This window comes from Panthera uncia (assembly GCF_023721935.1).
Source record: "Panthera uncia isolate 11264 chromosome A3 unlocalized genomic scaffold, Puncia_PCG_1.0 HiC_scaffold_11, whole genome shotgun sequence".
Lineage (NCBI taxonomy): Eukaryota > Metazoa > Chordata > Mammalia > Carnivora > Felidae > Panthera > Panthera uncia.
Window position 1 is genome coordinate 54,176,825 of NW_026057578.1, and position 22,984 is coordinate 54,199,808.

Here is a 22,984-nt window from a genome sequence, read left to right on the forward strand (position 1 = left end):
CCGCTGGGACACGTGGCCTTGAGGTGATTAGGGCAGGAGGAGGTGTCCTCAAGAGTGACAGCCAAAACAGGTGGTGGCTGGGGATGTGGAGGCTGTACCGGTTGGTTTGCATATGAAAGGTTCGCTGGCAGGCAGGTCTGGCCCCAGGATGTGAACGCATCAGAAACACATGGTTAATATAGGCCTCTGCTCCATAATCATTTATGACTTACACGAGGAAACTTGAAGTGTCTTCTAATCCTAGTGAAATACTTGATCTGTGGTTCCTTTCATATATATCATATATATATGTATATGATATATATATATATATATATATATATATATATATATATGATACTAATTTCATTGATTTAGTTTTTGTTTTGTTTTCTTTGAGAGACAGAGAGTAAGCATGGGAGGGGGGAGACACAGAATCCAAAGCAGGCTCCAGTCTCTAAGCTATCAGCACAGAGCCTGACGTGGGGCTCAAACTCATGAACCGTGAGGTCATGACCTCAGCCGAAGTCCGATGCCTAACCGACTGAGCCATTCGGTGCCCCATATTGATGCTTTAGTTTAAGAAGCTAATGGTTTATGATTGATGGACGAGTAATACTATGACAGCACTTGAATTCTTCTTTGAAAATCCTTTTCACACTTTGCACCTCAGTAATGATTTGTATTCTACTTCCTGTAAAATGACAGCAAAAATTCTTTGCTAAGACTTTGCGCACAGTAGTGATGTTCAGTAGCTTTTATAGGTCAGTGTTCAAAAATTATTTCCGGTTTTTAGTTATGCGTTGTTTTAGCCAAAGGCTTAGAATAGGAGAAAGTTCCGTTGTTTTTCACCACACAGTTGTTCACCAAAGGGGCAATAATTTCTGTGAGGTGATGATTTTTATTTTTATAGTTCAGTGCCTGTTAATTCTGGGGACTGTGTTACAGCCTATTAAAGGCACTTGACTTCAGTGTTTGCAAAACACAACCTACTGATCCTTCCTCGTAAATGCCTCCAAGTACCTCGCCAGGTGCCCTCTACAGTGGCCCTGGGGGCTTTCCCAGGCTGAACACACCCGATGTCTGTGTGTCCCTGGATCCAGTCTGGCCTGGATCTTTTCACAGACACGGAGGCACTTGTTCTGCAACATCAAATCACTCCACCATTTGTGCCATTGCGTTTCAGTTTGTTCCGGGTAGTCCGTGAACACGAGGAGGAAAACACCTACCGAATGACGTGGTCCTTCATTTTCAAGGAAACCACCTGCTGACATCACCACTTCTTCTAAGCTCGTGGGTCACCCATGCACTTTTGTTTAGCCGAATGACAGAGGCGAAAGAGGGATCTTTTGATGAGAGTCACAGCCAACGTTTATAGAGCACTTCCTGTGGTTTCAGGACTCCTTGTGATCCTTGGACGTGTGCCACTGTTCTCCCCACTTCGCGAATGAGCAACTGAGGGGTAAGGAGGTCAGCTTGCTCGAGGTCACAGTCACGAACTCCAGAGACTGTTCTGAAACCTCCACGGACCGCCTCAGGGTGGCCCTGCAGTTACTTGTATCATGTAACAGTGCAGAATGAGAATCCAATGTATCACCTGTGGAAGGCGTATTAAGTGGACACCCATGGACCCATCTCCCCAACCCTCTGCCCCCACCGGGTGCAGCGCCTCTCCCCAGTGTCCTACAACACCTGCTCTGCCTCACCCACCGCATTCAGGACGGCCCCCAAAGGCCAGGCTTGTTTTCCTTAAGCAAAACAAAACAAAAACCTTCTGCCAGTGGTCCTTACCATTACAGGGAGGGACCCCTTTGGGCATCTTGTGAGAGCGATGGACTGGACCTACGCCCAGGAAAAATGACAGAGCCACAAGACCTTGGAAAGGACTGGAAGGTTTCACCTGTGCCCTGAAGCGTGGGGAGCAAAAGACAGAACTACTTAGCAGTTCTACTGAGATAACCAATTACAATGAGGGGTGGAGGCTGGGCCATCGTGGGCAAACTGGCGGGGGTCTCACCTTCCTCGGGCTCCGTCCCTGGACTGCTGTCGTCGTCCATGCCTCGCCTAGAACCTTCTCCCCAGGCATCTGGCCCACCACTGTTGTCCTAGTGATCCCATCTCGATGGCGTAGCTATGATACCCCTCTTTGGATGTGATGTAGGCTCTACGTAGGGTATAGTACAAATGCGAAGTAATCAATGCTTACCTGTCCATTAGGATCTGCCGGAAGCCCCGCCTCCTCTGTCGAATCTTCTGACTGCACCAAACAATGTGGGCCGTGTGAGCACAGGTGGTCGGGGCGGCTCACGTGCTCCATCCTGTCCTGCCTCGGTGGGTTCAGAGCACACATGCTGGAGCCGATTTTCCAGATTTCAACCTGGCTTGGCTGCTTCCTCCCTGTGTGACTTTGGGGAAGTTACTTAACCTCCCTGGGCGATGATTTTTCTGTGTCTATCTAACAGGGTTCCCGCAGGGATTAAATTTGCCAAGTATTTAGAACAGTATCTGGCACCGAGTAGGAACTACAGAAGCCATTAGCTCTTGCTGTTATCTCGAGGCCATAATCTTGTCAAATGCCTACTTTAAGAAACTGGCTCTTGTCAGCCCTTTCCAACGCTGTCCACACACGCAGTGGGTGGGGTGTTCGGACACACTCCCCAAGTTTCCGACCAAGGTAGCTGAGAAGGTCACGAACCAGAGGCTGGAAAGCCAAGTGCCTGCTGCTCCTGCCCTAACCACTTGTTTGCGAAAGAGCCTGCCTCCAGCTGAGCAAAGAAACAAGGGCTTGGAGCCGATTTAATCCTCTTGGTCGGCTGCCCCATCCCCACACTCGGATGGCCCGGTGCCTGGGCTGCAGTTGGAGCAGGTTTTCCCACTTCAACTTACTTGATCCGGGCGCTGCCAGGGCAGACCGTGACCCCACCCTGACGTGAGGAAATTGAGACTCGGAGGGCAGGGTGATCTGCCGAGCACACAAACCCCCAGCACTTGCCTGGCCCGCACGGGGAAGACACCAACAGCTTCATCCCCCAGATGTCCTCCTTCCTCCACCGTCACTGGTGCTGCTTCTGGCTCTTCTCCCTACCTCAGGCTTTAAAGCCCAGAGCAGAGTCTCTGCCTTCTTTCTGCTGTGCGTCCCTTCCAGCCCCACCGCAAATGCCTCCCCATGTGACGGCCTCCCCAATAGGTCTCCAGCCTGACGCACGCAAGATCCGCAAGATCAGCAAGATCCGAGTTACAGCCTCTCGGTTCCCAAGTGTGTGCCGGGCAGCACCACTCAGCGGTCCCCAAACACCGGAAACTCCGCAAAACCCAAGCCGGCCCCTGTCGTGTCACTGTCCCCTCTGCCACCAACTGCCCTTCCCGGGTTTGTGGTTCTCTGAATTACCAGATGCCCACTTACTCTCCTGCTTGGTATCTACAGCCCCTGCTTCCTACAGCAGTCTGTCACCTTTGTCCAGGCCATCTCTGGAACATTCCACACACCCATCCCCTTTCTGGTCACTCTGCTTGCTCCCTCAGTGTCACTGTAGTCTCCGGAGGGGTCCCGTACTTCGAGTCCCTCTTGCTCCTGCAACAACTGTGATCTGCATGAGGGACAGATTTCAGAGCGTGCTCCCTAGAGCTGCCTCACAGGAAGGTGGCACTTAACACTCATATTCTGTTATAGGATGACCCTTGTACAACATGAGGGCTCGGGGCGCTGACCCCGATGCAGGAGAAAATCCGTGTGTAACTTCTGACTCCCCCAAAACTTAACTACTAATAGCCTACTGTTGACTGGAAGCCTTCCTGATGACAAATACTTGTTTAATACATCTTATGTATATTTATTATATATTCTTATAGTCAAGCTAGAGAAAATGTTATTACGAAAAATCGTAAGATATATTCACAGTACTGTGCTTATTGAAAAGAAATCCACATGTAAGTTGGCCCGTGCAGCTCAAAGGACAACTGTACTATGTGCTATGATCCTACCTAATAGCTAAAATAAGGGAGTCGTGTGGCTAACAGTTTGAAATCCTTGTTCTAATCTCAGCCCTCGTTGCTATTCTCTCAAAGGCTATGAATCCCCCTGGGCGGTGAGCAAGGACATCTCTCCGACATTTCCCGCCGTCGCAGACCTGGCTGGGTTTCCGTGGCAACCTACCCCACCGGCAGCACCCCAGCCCTCAGGTTTCCTTCAGTTCCCCAAACATCCAAACGTCTGTGAACTTGCCTCCTGCCTGTCTCCTGCTGCCGAAGTCTGCAATCCCACGTCTTACCCCACTCCCGTCTCTGCTGGGTTTCCTGTCCTTCAGGGCCCTGGTCAGTGGCTCCATTCCTGGCTTCACTGTGACTTCACCGCTTTCCCACGAGACCTCCTCCACTTTGTCTCCTCCACTACAGCGAGGGACCTGCTAGGAGAGCTTCCGGCCGGCGCATGCGCGGTTGGCCCTGCCCATCCAGCAGGAGGGCGGCAGGTGCTAGCCCCGCGCTGGTGGCCCCACAGACACCTACAAGCCCTGAGCAGACGCGTACCGCACGGCAGGGCCACGCGTCACTTCTCTCTTGTCAAGGTGAGAGAAAGCATGCTCGGACAGGCAGGGGCTGAGCAAAACCTGCCAGTGCTTCACAAGAGAAGGACTGCTGCATAGGAAAAAAAACAGAACATGTTTCCTGCGATTCCGTGGGAGATGAAAAGTGCATTGGGTCCGATGAGGTGACACGCCTCCCACGTTTCATGTTACCGTACCCTTCAAGGATCTGAAGTATGTACACGTTTCAGACCTTATCCTAGATTTTTTTAAGCCAAATTTACAAAGAAACCAGTACTAGGTAACTCTCTACAGAAGGAAAACTGAACACTGAGGGTCTAATTCTTTAAGTATTGTATTTATTAAAACAACCATATTAAAATAGATTTAAGGTACCTCTGACACCAATTACCTTTTCCCCCGCCAGAAGCCTACTGCAAAATTGCAATAAAGTTAAGATCCAAGTTTCTCAAAGAACTTCAGGAATCCTATAACCAACTCAAGTTAACATTTAGCTATGACTAAGGAGTCTGTCCAGCTGTTGGCCAAAAACCTAAATGTGATCCTTCAGACCCAACACAGGCACCAAGGCTGTACCGGGGAAGCAGCCCTCCCCCCGCTGCTGACCTGCAGATGGCTACTGCGTGGCCGCCCCGGGGGCGGGGAGGGGTCACCTGCAGTCAAGGACTCCACACCTGGGCCCCCACCCCTGCTCTTCCGCCTCTGAATTCCCGGCCTCCCCACCTTCCTTCAGAGCCTCTGGATCTCCTGCCTCAGACACCTCTGCTGAGACCTCTGTGGGCTGGGGGAGCACCTCCCTCCCCTGGGTTAGTCTCTTGTTTACACTATAGCGGTGATTACAGACTCTAATTCCATTTGGCTCTCTCTGCAGCTTGACTGAGGTAGAACTGACGAAGTTGTAGTAATATATTTCAGATGTACAGTGCGACGATGTGGTATCCAGTAGTCCCCCTTATCTGTGGTTTCAGATACCCGAGGTCAACCCCTGTCCGGAAGCACATGACCCTCCTGCTACTTTATCAGAAGGTCAGCAGTGGCCTTACACTATGTCCCAAGGCCCAGGGCACACACCTCACTGCATCACCTCGCGTGGGCATTTTATCATCTCATGGCAGCATGAGAAGGGGGGATACGGTGCAAAAATGTATTTTGAAGAGACCACATTCACGTAACTCTGATTACAGCACATTGTAATTATTCTATTTTTTTACTGTTAATCTCTTGCTATGCCTAATTCATCAACTAGACTTTATCATGATATTTATGTGCAGGATAAAGCCCCGGTATGTACAGGGTTTGGTACCATCTGTGCTTTCAGGCATCCACTGGGCGTCTTGGAACAAATGCCCGGGGGGGTGGGGGGGTGGGGGGGGGTGGCTAGTGCACATATACACGGATTGTGAAAGGGTTGCTACCATCAAGTTAATGAACCCAACCATCACCTTGCAGAGTTACGCACCCCCCCACCCCCGGCCCCACCTTTTTTGGTGAGAGTGCTTCTGGTCTACTCTCTAAGCAAACTTCCATTGTACCAGTACAGTATCATCATCACCATGTTAGATCCTCGGAACTTAATTCACCTTGTAGCTGAAAGCGTGTACCTGACGTGGAGAGCGTTACGCTCGGGGAAAGAAGCTGGACGAAGACCAACAGCACGCGGTGTCGCTTCTATGTAGCATCTTTACGAAGTTGAACCCATAGAAACAGGAGGATGGTGGCTGCCAGGGGCCAGCGGGAGACTGGCCTGTTGTCTGAAGCCACTCCTCTGACACCTGGCAGCCCAGCCCTCTCCGGCTCCTGACAAAGACGCTCACAGCTTACTTCATTCTTCTGAACAAGCATCCTCACCTCTCAGTTTGAAAAATATGGGATAACAGCCTCCGTACGGGAAAACCACAGCAGCAGGAGAAGCGAGTTCTGGTCTACCTCTCTTGTTCAGTTAGCAGTGTAGCGCTGGTGGGTCCCTTCATTTTGGAGGCCGGGCCTTCTCGTCTGCAGAATGAGGTTACTTGACTAGATTTTGTTGAATGTTCCTTTCAGATCTAATATGCCAAAATTCTATGAATCATGCTTCTAAAACTACCTTCTGAAAAAGTTTAAAAAATAAAGCAGCAGAATGAAGCTAAACATGTTTTAAAAATTGTATTTACAGGGTAACCTTTACGAAGTAGCGTTTAAAAATAAACTGTCTCACAACTCAAACGCCCGATAGTGTTGCCCTCACACTAGCCGGCAAATATTTATCATATGTCTGCCGCATGCCGGGCACATATACACAGCGTTTCCTCTCCTCTCCTGTGAAAGAACACTTAGCGCTTCTTCCAGGTAAACTTTCTGCGGGCTCCCTCCTGGCCTGGCTTCTTCCGTTCTCTGACCCGTGGATCGGCAGTCAGCAGTCCAGCTGCAGTGTAGAGAGAGAGGCCTTTATGAACCATGGAAATAGCACGCTGCCTAGCCGGAAAGCAACCAGACCTGTAATAATTTACCAGCCTGGAATAAATCTCATGAGAGCAGTTTGCTTTCACTCTTTTAGGACATTCTCCCCATTTCGAGACAAACACCAGCTACGTTGTTTGAGTCTGCTCTCCTTATCCCATGAGGACCATGGGTTCTTGTAGTTTTTAAGCCTGTTCAACTTAAGTCTGCTCTTATGTGGGCGGGCACTCTTCACTGTGACTGGACTTACGTCGCCGACTTATTATTACAGGTGTGGAAGTTCGAATGGAGAAGAGGCAGAAAAGCAGCACTGTATGGTGAAGTAAGAGGGAGTATATGGGCACTATAGATTAAGAACATGAGTACACAAACACATACAGTATGACTTATCAAACATATCTGAGAAAAGAAACTTCCGGAAGCTTCCACTCTCTTAATCATCAGGAGCAATTAAGATTTCTAGGCAATTAATGAGTTATTCTCAAACATATGCCCCAAATAATGTGCCCCAGTGGTGGCTGGAACCACAGATTTCAAGAATACCAGTGATAAGAAAGCTCTTACATTGCTTTTACAAATATGTAAACAGACCCCAGTCTTTCAGTGTCTTTCTCACTCTTCCAAAACTAGCACTTCTTGTCACTGCATACAGGTCTAGGTATCTTATTAGGAGTATGTGAATGGCCGTAAAGCAAAGGGAAACTTCAATCACTTGTTATGTAAGTTTTTGCATTTACTTGTCTTTAAAAGGCATGGAATAAAACAGTATTTTGGACAAAATGCAGACATGACTTGTCTAAATTCTAGTTTGAATTATAAATAATAACACTTTATTACTTTTTAATATACACAGTAAGTCAAACTAGCAGAACTGTTAAGTAAGGTCCTACAAGTTACTTTAATGACTAGATATGAATCCCACAAAACAGTGGGTTTCTTAAAAATCAATTTGTTTATGGACTTTTAAGAGACTTAAAAACTCAACTAACTTAAGCCCTAAGCGGTGCTAATCTGCAGCACGGAGTGAGGACCCAGCGGCTCCTGTGGGAGGGCAGGGGGTGCAGAGGCCAGCTTGCGTGCCCAGAGAGGAAGTGCAGGCACAGAGGCGCTAAGTGACTTGCCCAGGCCGTGCAGCCAGCTAGGAGCGCCTGCAACGCTTTCTTCCCTTTGTGAACAGTTCGAGGGTGACCTTCAGCTAGAACTGCCCTGATTTGTAGTTAAGTGTGAAAGTGGGGCCCTAATGGACATATTGACTGTGTATTCTTTCTCACACTGCACAGACTCTTGTATTCATGGTGAGGTGACAAGAGTGTTGCAGTGAATAAGACAACATAAAATTCACAGCCACATCACAGTGGAAAAACAAAAATCTCCAATGATGTTGGAAACAGCATGGGCTTGGTTATTACACCAAACGGTTACAAATTTCTATGATAAAACAATCACCGGGGGGAGCCTGGGTGGCTCAGTCGGTTGAGCGACCAACTTCGGCTCAGGTCATGATCTCACGGTGTGTGAGTTCGAGCCCCACATCAGACTCCATGCTGACAGCTCAGAGCCTGGAGCCTGCTTCAGATTCTGTGTCTCCCTCTCTCTCTGCCCCTCTCCCGCTCATGCTCTGTCTCAGAAATAAATAAACATTAAAAAAATAAAAACAAAAAAACAAAAAAACCCATCACCGGTTCACCTGTGAAACATAATGGAGTAGTGCTTGCTACACTGGATAAGAGGTTAGGCCTTAAAGGCCAAAAGAAACTTTCCCGGACGCTGGGAGGACCTCCTTTTCTTTTTTTAATTCAAACTCACCTCACAGAAATCAAAACCGTAAAACACTGTTATGATCCTGGAGCACAAAAAGAGCAGGCAGCAATCTGCGATACCAAGTACTCTCTGATTTCCAGTAACTGGTGCGGGACTCCGTGACCACTTACAGATGGCGCGGAGACAGCTGCCCCCCTACCCCCAACTCCCACCTCAGCACGTACCTTGTCTCATCCACTCGACCTCTTCCTCGGTGACAAAACTGCACAAGGCTTTGGCCATCGCCAAGCGTATGGCTCCCGCCTGCGAAGACCGCCCACCACCCGACACGGTGCAGGTCACATCGTGTTTTCCAAGCCGGTCCAGGAAGTGGAAAGGGAACATCAGCTGTTCTCTAAAACGCGCCACAAGGAAAGGAAGTTTACTGTAAAGATACCCGCTTTAGGAACTGCTCACATTCTCAACATGTATACAAAGCGTATGAGGCTTGCCAGAGATCATACTTCAAGGCCAAACCTATTAAGTGAAGGACGACTGGTATTTCTGATACTTGGAATGCGAGGTTGACTCCTTCTTCCTGGATACGGCGATATACGCTCTCTCACTGCTGACCCCTTTTCTCTCACGAGAACCTTGCGAAGCTCGAGGATAACCTCGTAAAGAAGTCTCAAAGTGGGGGACCTCCCCTCGTCAGCTGAATCTCTCTGGATTCAGTCGGCAAGCAACGTCAAATGCCATCTGGACTCGCTGAACAAGGCGTACCATAAATACCTGTCTAGTGTATGCTGTTCATCCTGGCGTGGTTGGTTTTTAAAATTCTTGGCACCACATTCCACTCCTCTCACCTCCACGCTCCCCCTGCCGAAACACCCATTCCTATTACCAGTTCTCGAAGTGGCGGGGTCCCACTACCCGCCGGGTGCCAGGTGACGCCGCACAACCCCAGCCAGGCCTGCTTCCCGCAGCAGTCAGGGAGTGCCCACTCGGGCACGGGCAGGCACCCCTGGATTAGAGACCGGAACACAGACACAACACGGCCCTGGAGCTTCTCTCGCTCAACCCAGCAAGTATTCGAACATCATTTATGTACCAGGTACAGTGTTCACCACTGCCTCTGTCAGGTACTTGGATTTTGCTATTTTTTCTTTAAAGTTTTTTAAACCTTTATTTATTTTGAGAGAGAGACAGAGTGTGAGCAAGGGAAGGGCGGAGAGAGAGGGAGACACCGAATCAGAAGCAGGCTCCAGGCTCCGAGCTTTCAGCACAGAGTCTGATGGGGGGCTCGAACTCACGAACTGCAAGATCACGACCTGAGCCGAAGTCGGACGCTCAACTGACTGAGCCGCCCAGGCGCCCCTGCTATTTTGCCTTAATACCTCTACTGAATATTTAGCAAAGCCAATTTATATTGCATTTGCTTGCTTTATCTGACAGTGTGGCTTTCTGGACCCCAAATAAAGCTTATTGTCCCACAGTGATGCTGAAAGACTGATGCGGACGGGACATTCACACTGTACTCCTTGGACTGCATGAGCAAAATAATCGCATGCAGATAAATGGGCAGAACCTTCTCTCTGAACAAGACATTCCAAGAACATAGTTAACTGGAGTTTGCAATAGCACTGCTTCAGTAGGGATGCTGCTTCCATCACACACGGGAGGTCTCTGCACTGCCCAACGCAGGTAAGCGGTCAGTGACAGGTACGTGACATTAGTAAGAGAAGCTCTGGTCACCCACTTGTTTGGGAGCATAAACATTTATCTGTCTTAATTCCTAAGACTCTAAGATTCCCTAACAAATGCTTACATAAAGAAACCTAGACTAAAATTCAGAAGACATACATTCTACCATCTACTCCAGATATACTACGGTGACTGAGATGGACCGGTCAAGGTAAGACAGACCATCGTGAAGGGCCTGGACGGTTGGGAAGCTGGTGCACACGGAGGAACAAAACTAAATTTATACGCAGGTGAAAAAACACCCAAAGGGAAATGATTATCTACAGCTATCAATTTTCGCTCCTCTGGACTGCAAACGAACATAGGCAAAACCAGCCTTCATCTTCTCGCAGGCATCTCAGAGGAAATCCTGGGCTAAAAGAATCAAATTTGGGGTGCCTGGGTGGCTCAGTTGGTTGAGCGTCCGACTTCGGCTCAGGTCATGATCTCACGGCCTGTGAGTTCGAGCCCCATGTCGGGCTCTGTGCTGACAGCTCAGAGCCTGGAGCCTGCTTCAGATTCTTTGTCTCCCTCACTCTCTGCCCCTCCCCTGCTCATGCTCTGTCTCTATCTCAAAAATAAATACACATTAAAAAAAATTTTTTTAAAAAAAGAATCAAATTTGTTTTGTTCTTTGTTATATAACCAAAGTTATTTTGAAAAAAAATAAAAATAAAACGATTTCCTTTCTCTCTTCTCTGAACACTACCCCTTATGGCACCAATTCAAAAGCCTGTAACTTAGCATCTGTACAAACGCATACTTTTTTTTTTCTGTAACCACTCAGAATGCTAATCTTATCTCCCCTATTACATGGCTAGTGCTGTGTGAGGAACGTGTTTCTTTTGTACAGATGATCAACTCAGAGTTGTTTTAATGGTTGGCTGATGGAGCCAAGGCCTTTCCAAATCAGAAGGGCTATTAATCCTTGTATCCCACAGTGCTAGGCACATAGTAACAAATGTGTAAGTGACACATGAACGAATGAACAAGTTTTCTGATAACCCTGGGAAGGCAACACAGTCAGTGCTCCCAATGATCTGTCTGCTATGTTTGTGCACACAGCCTGAAGAAAGGGCCCCGGAGAGACAGCTAGCAGTCCAGCGGACTTTCAGAAGAGCATCTGGGAGATGAAGTCCAACTCTCTCCTACTGACTAGCCAAGTGACCTTTAAGTATCTGGGCAAAGGTCACACAACTAGAAAACAGAACTAGAAGCAAGATCATCTGATTCTCCGTTCAGCTGTCTTCCTACTGGTCAGTGGTCGCCTCGCTGCGGAATCTGTAAGCTCTCGAGCTGCTTCCGCATGAGGAAAGGCCAGCCCACAGCTAGCACAGCTGCCCCAAATCCCTGCAACCGCTTAAAGACGAGATGGTCTGGGGGCCCATTCCCACCAAGACTAGCCTTAGGCTTCCCAGAGAAGAAGTTTCTTAATGACAGAAATCGTTATCTTCGACAGCTCTGATCTCTTCACAATGCCCAGAACAGGACTGCATACACAGACAATCCTTAGCAGATGCCTGCTGAATTCAGAGTGAAAAACAAGTTCTAAGGATTGTAAGGCTACCATTTAATTATGAGACCAAGCCATAAACTGAGACTTGTTAAATCATCGGGAGCTCTATCTGAAAGCAAACTGGCAGTCAGGGTCAAATGCCATTGCTCCAAGCAGTTCCCAATGCTCAAGTTCTGGGTCTCTCTTTGGCTTTTCTGAAGGGAAAGAAGGGCTTCCTCCACCCATCTCCCTGCAAGAGGGACGGCAGAATTAGTTTACTCCGTGAACTACAAGCTGAACGGACTTGGTTACTCTTTGACCCAGACACATATGGCAATAAAATAAACATACATTCCCTGAAGTAAGTATGCAGTCCAGAAGCTTGCACTACACTAACAGGGTTCTCTTTTCCTTACATAAGCATGGGGATCGTAAGAGCTCCTGCCCCCTTTCACCTTAAATAGCACAGTCCACATTCAGGGAACAGGAGGATTAAAGAGGAGGGCCTGCTCATGCAGAACTTGTGTTACCCGTGCATAAGGACAGTAACTACTAGAAAAATAATAACCGTCTCCAAAAGAGGCCTTTGGATAGTGACTCACAGAGATCAAAGAGGAGCATGTTTCGAGGACTTGAATTCTGATACCTGTTTATGATTAATGTCTGTTTCTCCATGGGCTACAAAGTTCCAAACATAAAGCTGCCATATTTAGCCCTGGGAACTAAAGCAAAGCCTGATGAGCTCCTATTTTAACACATAAACGTCAGGTTTCATTGCCTGCTCAATATATAATCAATTTCCTCTGAGTAGGAAAAAATCCAAAGTGACAAAGCAGACTTTGTCTAATATTTTCCATGTAAGGGCCAAGGTTGGTTTTTGTTGTTTTGTGTGCATCCACCCCCCCCCCCAACTAGGGAAACACAAGGTGGTAGTCTACTCTTCTTTCATTCTGGCATAGTCTGCATTCCAGAATGTGAGCTACATCCCAAATACTCCACTTCCAGTAGGAGCTGATGAAGAGAGGAGGAAGATTCAACTGATGAGGAATTCTAGAGATGCTTTTCCAAAACCTGAAAAGCTACATAAAGAATAGTGGTAGCTTCCCTCTAGCTAGTTTGATAAATTAATCACACTGGTAAAGAGAAACCATCATTCAGACATACATAATCGGAAAATCGGAAGCCCCCTTAATATAAAGAATAAAGACGAAAAGCAAACGCAAAAGCAGAAACTAACCTGTCTTGTGTCACTGGGAAGTAAAGCAGATAATCGATTCCATTTACTTTTATTCTTCCACTTCCATGCTCATAAACAATGGCTTCTGCTTTTGCACTCTTTCTTTTACCTTTAAAATATAAAATTTCTACCAGGGAAAGTCTTTTAAGATATTGGCCGTTAGGCCAATGCTTTGAGACCGATAAAACAACATTAGATTCCCCCCCCACACCCCAGAATGACAATATATACAGGGGGCGTAGGGAAGTTCTAGAACTACTGTAAGTCATACAAAAACAAAACAGGTGACTACACCATAATCCATGTAGTAAAGCTTATTATGGGGTAGTTTTGTTCCTCAATTGTGTTTTAGTAATACCACAATGATTTTCAATCAGTTTCAATAAGCAGTGAGATAATTCCTATGTATTTATGTTACTTGAGAAAAACAACCAATTTACAGTGTTTGTCGTTTACAATCCATCAGAGTGTATTTAATCCGACAGCTTTTATATATATATATATGAGGGGTATGAAAAAATATCATCGGTAGAAATGAAAGGATTCCTCAGGAAAGGTCCCATTTCTTTGAAATCACTCGTTTCTTCAATTTTGAAGAGCTGCAGGTCTATCATGTAACAGGGTCGGTCCTTAAAAGCAGCAGCAAAATGAACGTCCGCCTGGCCACAAGGAAGAAGGGAGGCAAGGACCATGTTTCACGGATTCGGTATCTGACAAACAGATTTCCCGAGCAATTTCATTTTACACAGGAAACCTTTATTAGGAACATTTTTTCTTTCTGGCAGTTGAAAAGGTGAAAATAAAAAGATTTAACATAGATCTGTGAAAATAAAGTGTTAACGTGATTGTGTAGGCACACATCCACATTTTTTCTTGGGGCCTTAAAAGGTTCAGATTTTCAAAACTTCAGTAGAGCCTTGAAAATCAGAAAATCCAATGTGGCAGCAGTGGAAAACAAAACAAAACAAAACAAAACAAAACAAAACAAAACAAAAAAAAACCACAAAAAAACACAAAGAAAAAAAACCCCAAATGAACCAAATGAATACCAGGGAGCAAGAGCAAATAAAAATAACTATAGTTTCTCCGTTTTCACGAAATTTATTTTCTCTCCCCAGAGTGTCATTACCTTCGCTTGTGCTGAAGGCCATTCCTTGCCCGTCATACTGCAAGGGTTCAATCAGCTGTTTTCTTGATTGAACAGTTACACTCCTACGAAACCTCTGCACAAACTCTTCTTCTTCGGCACTGCACTCCACTGTCAATAACCTTTCTAGCAGCCGAATGAACTGTGCATACTGCAGACAATAAAATAAAAATTCATTAGAAGATGCAAGTGTAATTGCATTTGCTAAGTTTTTTCTATTTTTGTATACTTGATCTTTCCGATGTTGCTTTTCTTGATGAATTTTGACAGGATGACACCCGTGCACCTTCACATGCTGCTTTTAAACAGCATGCAGATGCAACGCTTTCCCTGCGTACCCGCCGTGCCCAGGCTTTTCTCTTAAGAAACAAAAGACACTTACCATGCAAAGAAAAGTCCATTTCTCTGTATTCTAATTACATGAAATGGAGACTTAAATTCGTTTAAAAACATATTTAGATGATCTTCAAGTGTAATTTCTACTCTTTTATTAACTGGATCAAGAGGAGGTTCCAAAATAATTTCCAGTAAGTTATGTATCGTAAAATGGGAAGAGTTTGATTTTGAGAAAATGTACCTCTTAAATTATATTTCATAATATATTTGGCAAATATATCTTTAGCTGCTCAAGCTGTGTTACTTTAATGTTTATGATTTCCTTTAAAACCGAACAATCAAGCTATTTAAAAATTCAAGAGATACTTGACTTAAAGGGCAACCTCTTGAAATAAATTATCCCTGCTACTCTGTGCGTTTTTTTTAATAGTTCTTGAACATGTGATTAGAAAGTAAACAACTTGGTATTAACCCCTTAAAATTAGAAGCCACAGTAATCACTATCTAAAGTGTTTACGCAGAAGGAGACAACTAACACCGGAGATCCTTAGTTAATGTGCAGTGTGAGACTCAATTTTTGATAACCTTATGTACGTTTTTGTCAGCCCTAAAAATCATACTTCTCTGTCACCTCTGACTTCATTGTGAACATCCGCCATTAATAATTTGAAATGTGGAGAAATCTCACCATCTCACAGATGGCTCCAATGACTGCTTCCTGTGCTGTTCCCGCACAAGAGAAGGGAGTTTTCTGAGTAAGGGTGACATACTTTGCCACCTGTGGTACCCGGCCTGACAAAGCTCCGTTCTCGCCCTCCATTTACAGGCCTGCGTCCTTGGCTCTCAGCGCTTCTCTCAATCCCACCACACACTGACTGTGAACGTACAAAGGAGTACCTACAAGTACAGCATGGCCTTTCTCCAGGACCAGGGTGAAGGTTTAAGAAGTCCCTGCCTCCCTCATCTGGATACCAGCCATCCGTTTCAGGATTTCTGTTGCTATCCAGGACCCTAAAAGTATAGAAGACTATCGTATGCACTACATATACTATCTATGCATGTGATATACACGTATTATATATATATATATATATATATATATACACACACACATGTATATAAAATGTATCTATTTATTTTGTCTTTCCTGTTGCATACCTGTAATGAAGTCCTTGGGATGTCTTCAAAATGGGAGAAAACAAACAAACAAAAAACTAACAACCCCAAACTTGTAGTATAAAGATCAAAGCAGCCAGAAAACAGAGGACACAATGAAATGACACGTTCAATGAAGAAGCAAAGAGAGATTTTTCAGTTAGATCCATGCAGCAATACTGACTTGGCAGTTAGGATATTAGAAATTAACTCCAGATCCACCGCTCACCAAATGCCTGACACCTTGTTAAGCAAATTGCAACGTTTCCAAATCATTAATTTCTTCAATATGTTAAATGAGAAAAAGAGCAATTTAAGTACATGACTTAAAATCAACACGGGTGGCAAGGTACTAACAATGTTAGCCAGTGCCATGGAAGAAAAAAACCCTTCTTGGAACAATCTGTGAAATTTACATTCAAATCTTCTAGAATAATCTAAATTTGGAACACCCACATATGTAAAACATCAAATTTCCTCTGATAACATTGGCATGTATTAGAACATTTAGCAAAAGACTCCAATTAAAACCTAATGCGGGAGCACCAACTTTATAGGGTAGAATACTCCCCAGGGAGCTGTTAAAAATAGGAATTCCAGGAGGACACCCCTAGAAATTCTGAGGTAGGTCTGAATCTTGGGAAACCGCGTTTTCTAACCGGCATTTCAAATGACTGATGCAGGTGGTGTTACAGATTCCAAGATGAAAACTACTGTCCTTACAGATCCTGCACGCGGGTCAGCCGGGGAGCAGCAAACTGCATGAAAGTAACCAACCGTGTGCTCCGTTCTTTTCTGACTTAACCTCTGAGGATTCCTTCTACTTACCATTAGCTTATACAATCAGCTATCTGCTCTACCGGAGAAAGTGAAAACTGACATCTGCCACAGTCCCCTAGAACAACTGGCCGAGCCACAAAGGCACTTACACACGAGGATCTAGACACCAGGCATGTCACTTTCCTGACCACAGTAAGGCCCTGTGGCAGAAATCAGCTGTAAATATGTTCTAGAAAGGAAAACTGTCTTAGGAACACCTGCATCTGAGAAACATTACTATGACGATCCTAAATACAGCAATTGTCTGCATTCTTATGGCACAGGTCCCCTTAAATTTAAAAGATTAATTACTCACATCTTGATCTGACAGTTTTTCCACTAACATTTCTTCTAGTTCCTCCTTAATCAGCCATCTGCTGCCAATCAGGTCTCTGTTAAAATATCACATATATTCTCTTTTAAATTAACCATGCAATTAGAGTTGTATCACAAAAGATCACACATGTAGTAGCGATTCTTGATTAGAAAACAAATTTTTGTATTCTAAAGCCTTAAAACCCAAGTAAACTATTTTTGAGAAGTGTTAGCTCATGCCCTTGTTCTACTTTAGAAAAGATACGCAGTCTAGCAAATGTTTTGTTTGAGGATTTAAACATGCCACTGTGGAACTCATGTGATACTAAAAGGTACCAGGGTTCTTAAAAATTTAAATGGTGCTTACTTTTCATAATTCACTTCAAAAGAGAAGTTATGGACACAAAGTTAGCCTGTCAATGGACTAAAGTAGTGTTAAGTCCAAAGAGCTAGGGGAAGGATTTACGACTTAAACAAGGGATGCTCAAACACTTGTCTTCTGCCTAAGAAAAAGTTAAGTGAATAGGCCAAAACAACCAGGTTGACAGATCTAATCCATCACAGTCTTTCACTGTAGATCTAATCTGATTCCACTGCCACATGGAAGTCCAAGTCTTTGTTTTTGGTATTTCAGTGAATAGGCAGCTATATAAACAAAAATTCTAAGGACATCATCTTCAAATATAGAAATTAAGTGTCATTTAATACATAAATCTGGAATGCAGATTTAACTTTAATATCTACTTCCCCCCAAACAAAAAACTCACCTATTATTCTGACTCCTAACTTGAATGATTAATGCTGAAATAGCAAACAAATTCCTAGGCTTTAAATATGACTAAAAACACCAATGACAAGTGTCATGTTTTTCATTCAAATTTTTCATGTTATTTTTTTAATGTTTATTTATTTTGAAGAGAGGGAGAGAGTATGAGCGGGGGAGGGGCAGAGAGAGAGGGAGACACAGAATCCGAAGCAGGCTCCAGGCTCTGAGCTGTCAGCACAGAGACCAATGTGGGGCTCGAACCCAGGAACTGTGAGATCATGACCTGGGCCGAAGTCGGACGCTTAACTGACTGAGCCACCCAGGAGCCCCAAATTTTTCATATGTTTTAATGCAAGAGAAGAACTTACTTGGTTTTAGTTTTTTCTGAAAATAGACCTTTGGCTTGCAACTGATTCTGACGTTTTTCTACATCTAGTAGCTTTCCATATGCTTCCTGTGGCAAATAAAATATACACACTAAAATAAGAGATACAGTACATTATTTCTACTTCCTACCTTCCCTGTGAGCAGCCTTCATTTCAGAAGTGACCTCCTCACATAATCTAGCTGCACAGCAAATAATACTGAAAGTGCTTTTTAGTTATACTATTTCTCATTCAAACTAAAGGACAGTAATTTCAATGAGAATTCTGTATCACACGCAGTGCCATACTTTAACTGATTTTTAAATAACCCTATAAGAAATTTACTCTGTAAAGAACTCTATATAAAAAAATTCCAGTGAAGTTGGTAAAAACAAAACAAAGCTATGAACTATCTTCCTTTAAGTTCCACGAGTAGGACCAAAAATTTTCCTTTAAAAAAAAATCATAATTTATATAGCAATATGCACTTTAAACTTAGGGAATTAACCAATAAAAGTTATGGCATTTGTAGCTGAACTACTTATCTAATATTCAATATTTACATAATATTTAAGTCCTCACCATGTTAGTCTGTATCTTAAAAAGTTTGCTACTACGTTTATTTTTCATTATTTGATTTCTTTCCATTAATTTACTTTCTAACAAAGACTGAGTATTATGTCACTTGTTAAATTATAATGCAAACGGGAAAAACTGCCATTTTGTTAGAACTTGTAAAAAGCAATAATCTGGCAATGAAGATTATCTAGAAAATACATTTTCCAAGAAATGAGTTGACAAAAGCAGAATCACACAAATTGTCTCCCAGTTTTTTTGAGCAAATTTAACTGAGGACTCACATCCACTATGTGTGTACTCATTTATAATTTTTAAAAAATTTTTTAAATGTTTTACTTATTTTTGAGAGACAGAGTATGAGCTGGGAAAGGGCAGAGAGAGAGGGAGACACAGAATCTGAGGCAGGTTCCAGGCTCCAAGCCATCAGCACAGAGCCTGACACGGGGCTCAAACTCCTGAACCACGCGATCATGACCTGAGCCAAAGTTGGACGCTTACCCAACTGAAGCACCCAGGTGCCCCCATGCATTTATAATTTACCATCATCTACCATACGGATACCCAATGAGTAGACATTTTCAAAGCATGAGATGGAGGTGACATGACTTTTATTTTCTTTCTGGGAATGACCCCTTCCAATATCATTAGCTAATGTCAGGTAATGAAGACACAGCTTATTACCAATGGATATGTCCATTCATATCTCAGTCTTGAGAATTCCAAATTTGTGAGATGCGACTTCTTACACACACACACACACACACACACACACACACACAATCACAAGGTTGTTGACAGAGTCTGTTCTAGGAAAAGGGTACGTGTCCCTTTGCCCCGGTGTGTGTATGTACCGGTGTGTACATTAACAGTGTATGTGAGTATCTCAAACAGAGTGAAACCATTGCTGGGTCAGTAATTCAAAGGTAAATTCCCAGGGAAGACGCAGCAGCACACAAGCCTAGCACTGGTTAGAAATACAACCTCTCAGGTCCCAGCCCGTACTTTCAGATGAGGAACGTCTGAGGGGGCGCCCAGCGACCTGTTTTTTTGTTTTTTTGTTTTGTTGTTTTTTTATTTTTAAAAAAAAATTTTTTTTTTTTTAACGTTTATTTTATTTTTGAGAGAGAGAGAGACAGAGCATGAACGGGGGAGGGGCAGAGAGAGGGAGACACAGAATTGGAAGCAGGCTCCGGGCTCTGAGCCATCAGCCCAGAGCCCGACGCGGGGCTCGAACTCACGGACCGTGAGATCGTGACCTGAGCTGAAGTCGGATGCTTAACCGACTGAGCCACCCAGGCGCCCCCCAGCGACCTGTTTTAATGATGAGCCCAAGTGATAATACACTGCAGTTTGGATGTGAACGCTAGAAGTACCAAGAGTCTAGTTCAACATAATACAGCGAAGGGACAAAATCAGTTAATTGTACTCTAGTGTGCACATTAAGTGTAACAATGTCTACAACTACATCCGAAGTACAAACGTATCACCTGTAGCGGCACAACTACAGCAGTCTACCCCAAAGAAAGCAAAGGCAAATGTGAACCACCCACGTGTAGCATGTGTGCCTGCTACTCAACTTACAACAAAAGTCTACCACTTCTCTCGCAAGAATTATGGCGAAGCCTCATTTGACTGTTTGTGCTGCGGGTGCTTTTAACTCACTTTAAAAGGCTAAGATACTGGGTTGTGACCCCAGCTGGATACCACCATATCAGAATCATTTCTGTGCAACTGTTTCTAGAAAGTAATTCTCAAGTGCTCTGAACAGGTCAATAAAGGAACAGGTAAACCAAAGGAAGAAATGACAACCTACAAAACAAATCCTGCCCCACTTGTACGAAGCAGAACAGACACAGTGCCGAGAGCACCTCCCTGTGCACCTGGCACGAACCCGTCAGCAGGCAGGACATGAGCCACGCTGCCGCACCTCGGCGTCTGGGAAAGGGGTGGCGCCAGTCTCTCTGGTCTGCTCCAGAGTCTGGAGATTCTGAGAATACGTAAGTCAGACACGTTGTATCTTTCAAACACAGCTAAAAAAATTGTCCGAGAGAACACCAACAATAGTAATAACGATGCCCTCCCTGTTTGTAAGGCTCTTTTGTTATTTTCTGTAATAACTAAGGCAATAATAATAATAATAATAGGCCTGCCTCACAGTCAAATTTCAAGTCAGTGTGTAGGCTGCTAAAGTCACCACCATTTTCCAGTGACTCTGGGTCAATTTTTAGGCCCATACTCTTCTTCCCATTTTTTTTTTTTTTTAATTTTTTTTTTTTCAACGTTTTTAGTTTATTTTTGGGACAGAGAGAGACAGAGCATGAACGGGGGAGGGGCAGAGAGAGAGGGAGACACAGAATCGGAAACAGGCTCCAGGCTCCGAGCCATCAGCCCAGAGCCTGACGTGGGGCTCGAACTCACGGACCGCGAGATCGTGACCTGGCTGAAGTCGGACACTTAACCGACTGCGCCACCCAGGCGCCCCCCCATTTTTTTTCACTATACTATTATTACCTTCCAGGGTTATATTTAGCTCCATAATAATTTGTTAAATAGTCCAAGTGAAATAATCAGACAAAAAGTGTGTAATATGAAAAAAACACCCATGAAAAGTACATGCCAAATTTCAAAGACGGTACGTTCTATTCATTTAGGGCAGATGCTTATACTTTGATGGTTGCAACCCATCGATTTACACGATTCTCATTACACCACCCCATATACTTCTTCAAACAGGAAAACACATGTCAAGTACTTAGCACAGTGCTTGACCTGTAGTAACGGTCAAGAAGTGACAGCGGGGGGCCGGGGGGAGGGAGGTGTGGCATTCAAGAGTCTAACAATTGAAACAGTTTTACTGGTGTACCATTTCTATTTATTCTTTCTCTTCTCTATATAATAAAACCGCTCTTGAGATTCTATCTTGGTTAGTTAGAGACAACAGCTCTCTGGAAAGTAGATTGTATAGCTTCAGCTCCCTGAAGAGATGTGTACTAACGTGTATCTAAAAATCCTTGAGGGTATAAAATATGCCAGGAACTGTCAACATCACAGATTATCACTGGTAGCTTCTGGTATATTGTTAAGTTTCCACTTAATTTTTAAAGGACACTAGAGAATCAGAGTGACCCCACCTACACTAAGTTTATATACTGTATTTAATAGTATAATTTTCAAATATGACAGGAATAACCCAGATGTGAAATGCTGAATCATTAATCACAGCTATGATTAATATTTCATAAAATCAAAGCAAGCCTATCCACCCCTCGTGTCATCAGATTTCCATAATGTATGAGTCAAATTTAGAAGGTGCCTAATTTGAAAATACCAGATGCTCAGGTTGCAGAAAAAGGATACTTAAACCAAGCCGTCCCCGAGCATAAGCAATATGGTTTTTAGTATCCTTCTAAAATCTGTTTTGGCTGTATTAATCATGTAGAAATTCCAATTTTAGGCAAGGTAAACAAATAAAAATTTCTTGTGGGGGTGGTATAGGAAGTCAACTGTATTTTGATACATACAATAATAAACTAATAGTAATTACCGTCTTAGATACTAGTTAAATAACAGAAAAGTAACCAACTTAAATATGTTGTTTAAAAAAAAACCCACAGAGAATTCAATTCCCTAACTAGCAATCTTCTCCATTTTTTGGCTATTGGCATATACAAAATGAAATGAAACAAACATAATATATAATTCATTTGTCACAGTTACTGCTATTTACCTAATATTCCAGGTGACATACTACCCTAGACCCTTGCTATCACTCTGTTAACACAATAGGGCTACAGAGTCTTAAAAGAGCATGCAGAGATAATGTCAGCACCAATCCGGAGCTTTTTAAAAATCAGCACTTGGCATAGTTTTAAAGGAGTTCTTTCATAATACCTCACTGTGAGAAGGATCACTATTTTAACTCCATTTTTAAAGATAAGGACACTATATCAAAAATTTTAAATATTCACCACAGGGTTACAAAGAAGATGTAAACGACGTGAGAATTTTGTCGTACTAAGTGCCCAGGACTTTGGCTTATTGGGAGTCTGGAATCTTCACATAATGAAGCCGCATGCTTCTGGGGCTGCTGTTCTCGCGCTTTATGAACACAGAAGGTTACTGAAGTCATTTAAAATAAACCAGAGAATTTCTAAATAAGTCAGCCTTCCTTCAAAAGGCAAATGAATCCCATTTATGCATAAGTTATCAGGATTAGAATTACTTGGTTTTCTTTCAAATTTTAACCTTTTGTTTTTTTTTCACTTCAGCAGAATAGTTTAAATACATAATGATCTACTTATTCCTTAGTTTCATACTTTTTTGGGTACAAA

The 22,984-nt window shown here is 43.9% G+C and overlaps 1 protein-coding gene across 1 annotated transcript in view; it reads right to left on the bottom strand.

The window, feature by feature from the left end:
* Window positions 1-6,647: 6,647 nt before the first annotated feature.
* Window positions 6,648-22,984, bottom strand: part of MRPS9 (mitochondrial ribosomal protein S9) — a 64,166-nt gene continuing 47,829 nt past the window's right edge. The window contains exons 6-11 of the mRNA XM_049651253.1: window positions 18,078-18,163; window positions 16,945-17,020; window positions 14,301-14,469; window positions 13,172-13,280; window positions 8,942-9,111; window positions 6,648-6,921 (exon numbers count right to left, since the gene is read on the bottom strand). Coding sequence (XP_049507210.1) covers window positions 6,830-6,921; window positions 8,942-9,111; window positions 13,172-13,280; window positions 14,301-14,469; window positions 16,945-17,020; window positions 18,078-18,163 — 702 coding nt within the window. The 3' untranslated portion in view covers window positions 6,648-6,829. The remainder of the gene's footprint in view (window positions 6,922-8,941; window positions 9,112-13,171; window positions 13,281-14,300; window positions 14,470-16,944; window positions 17,021-18,077; window positions 18,164-22,984) is intronic.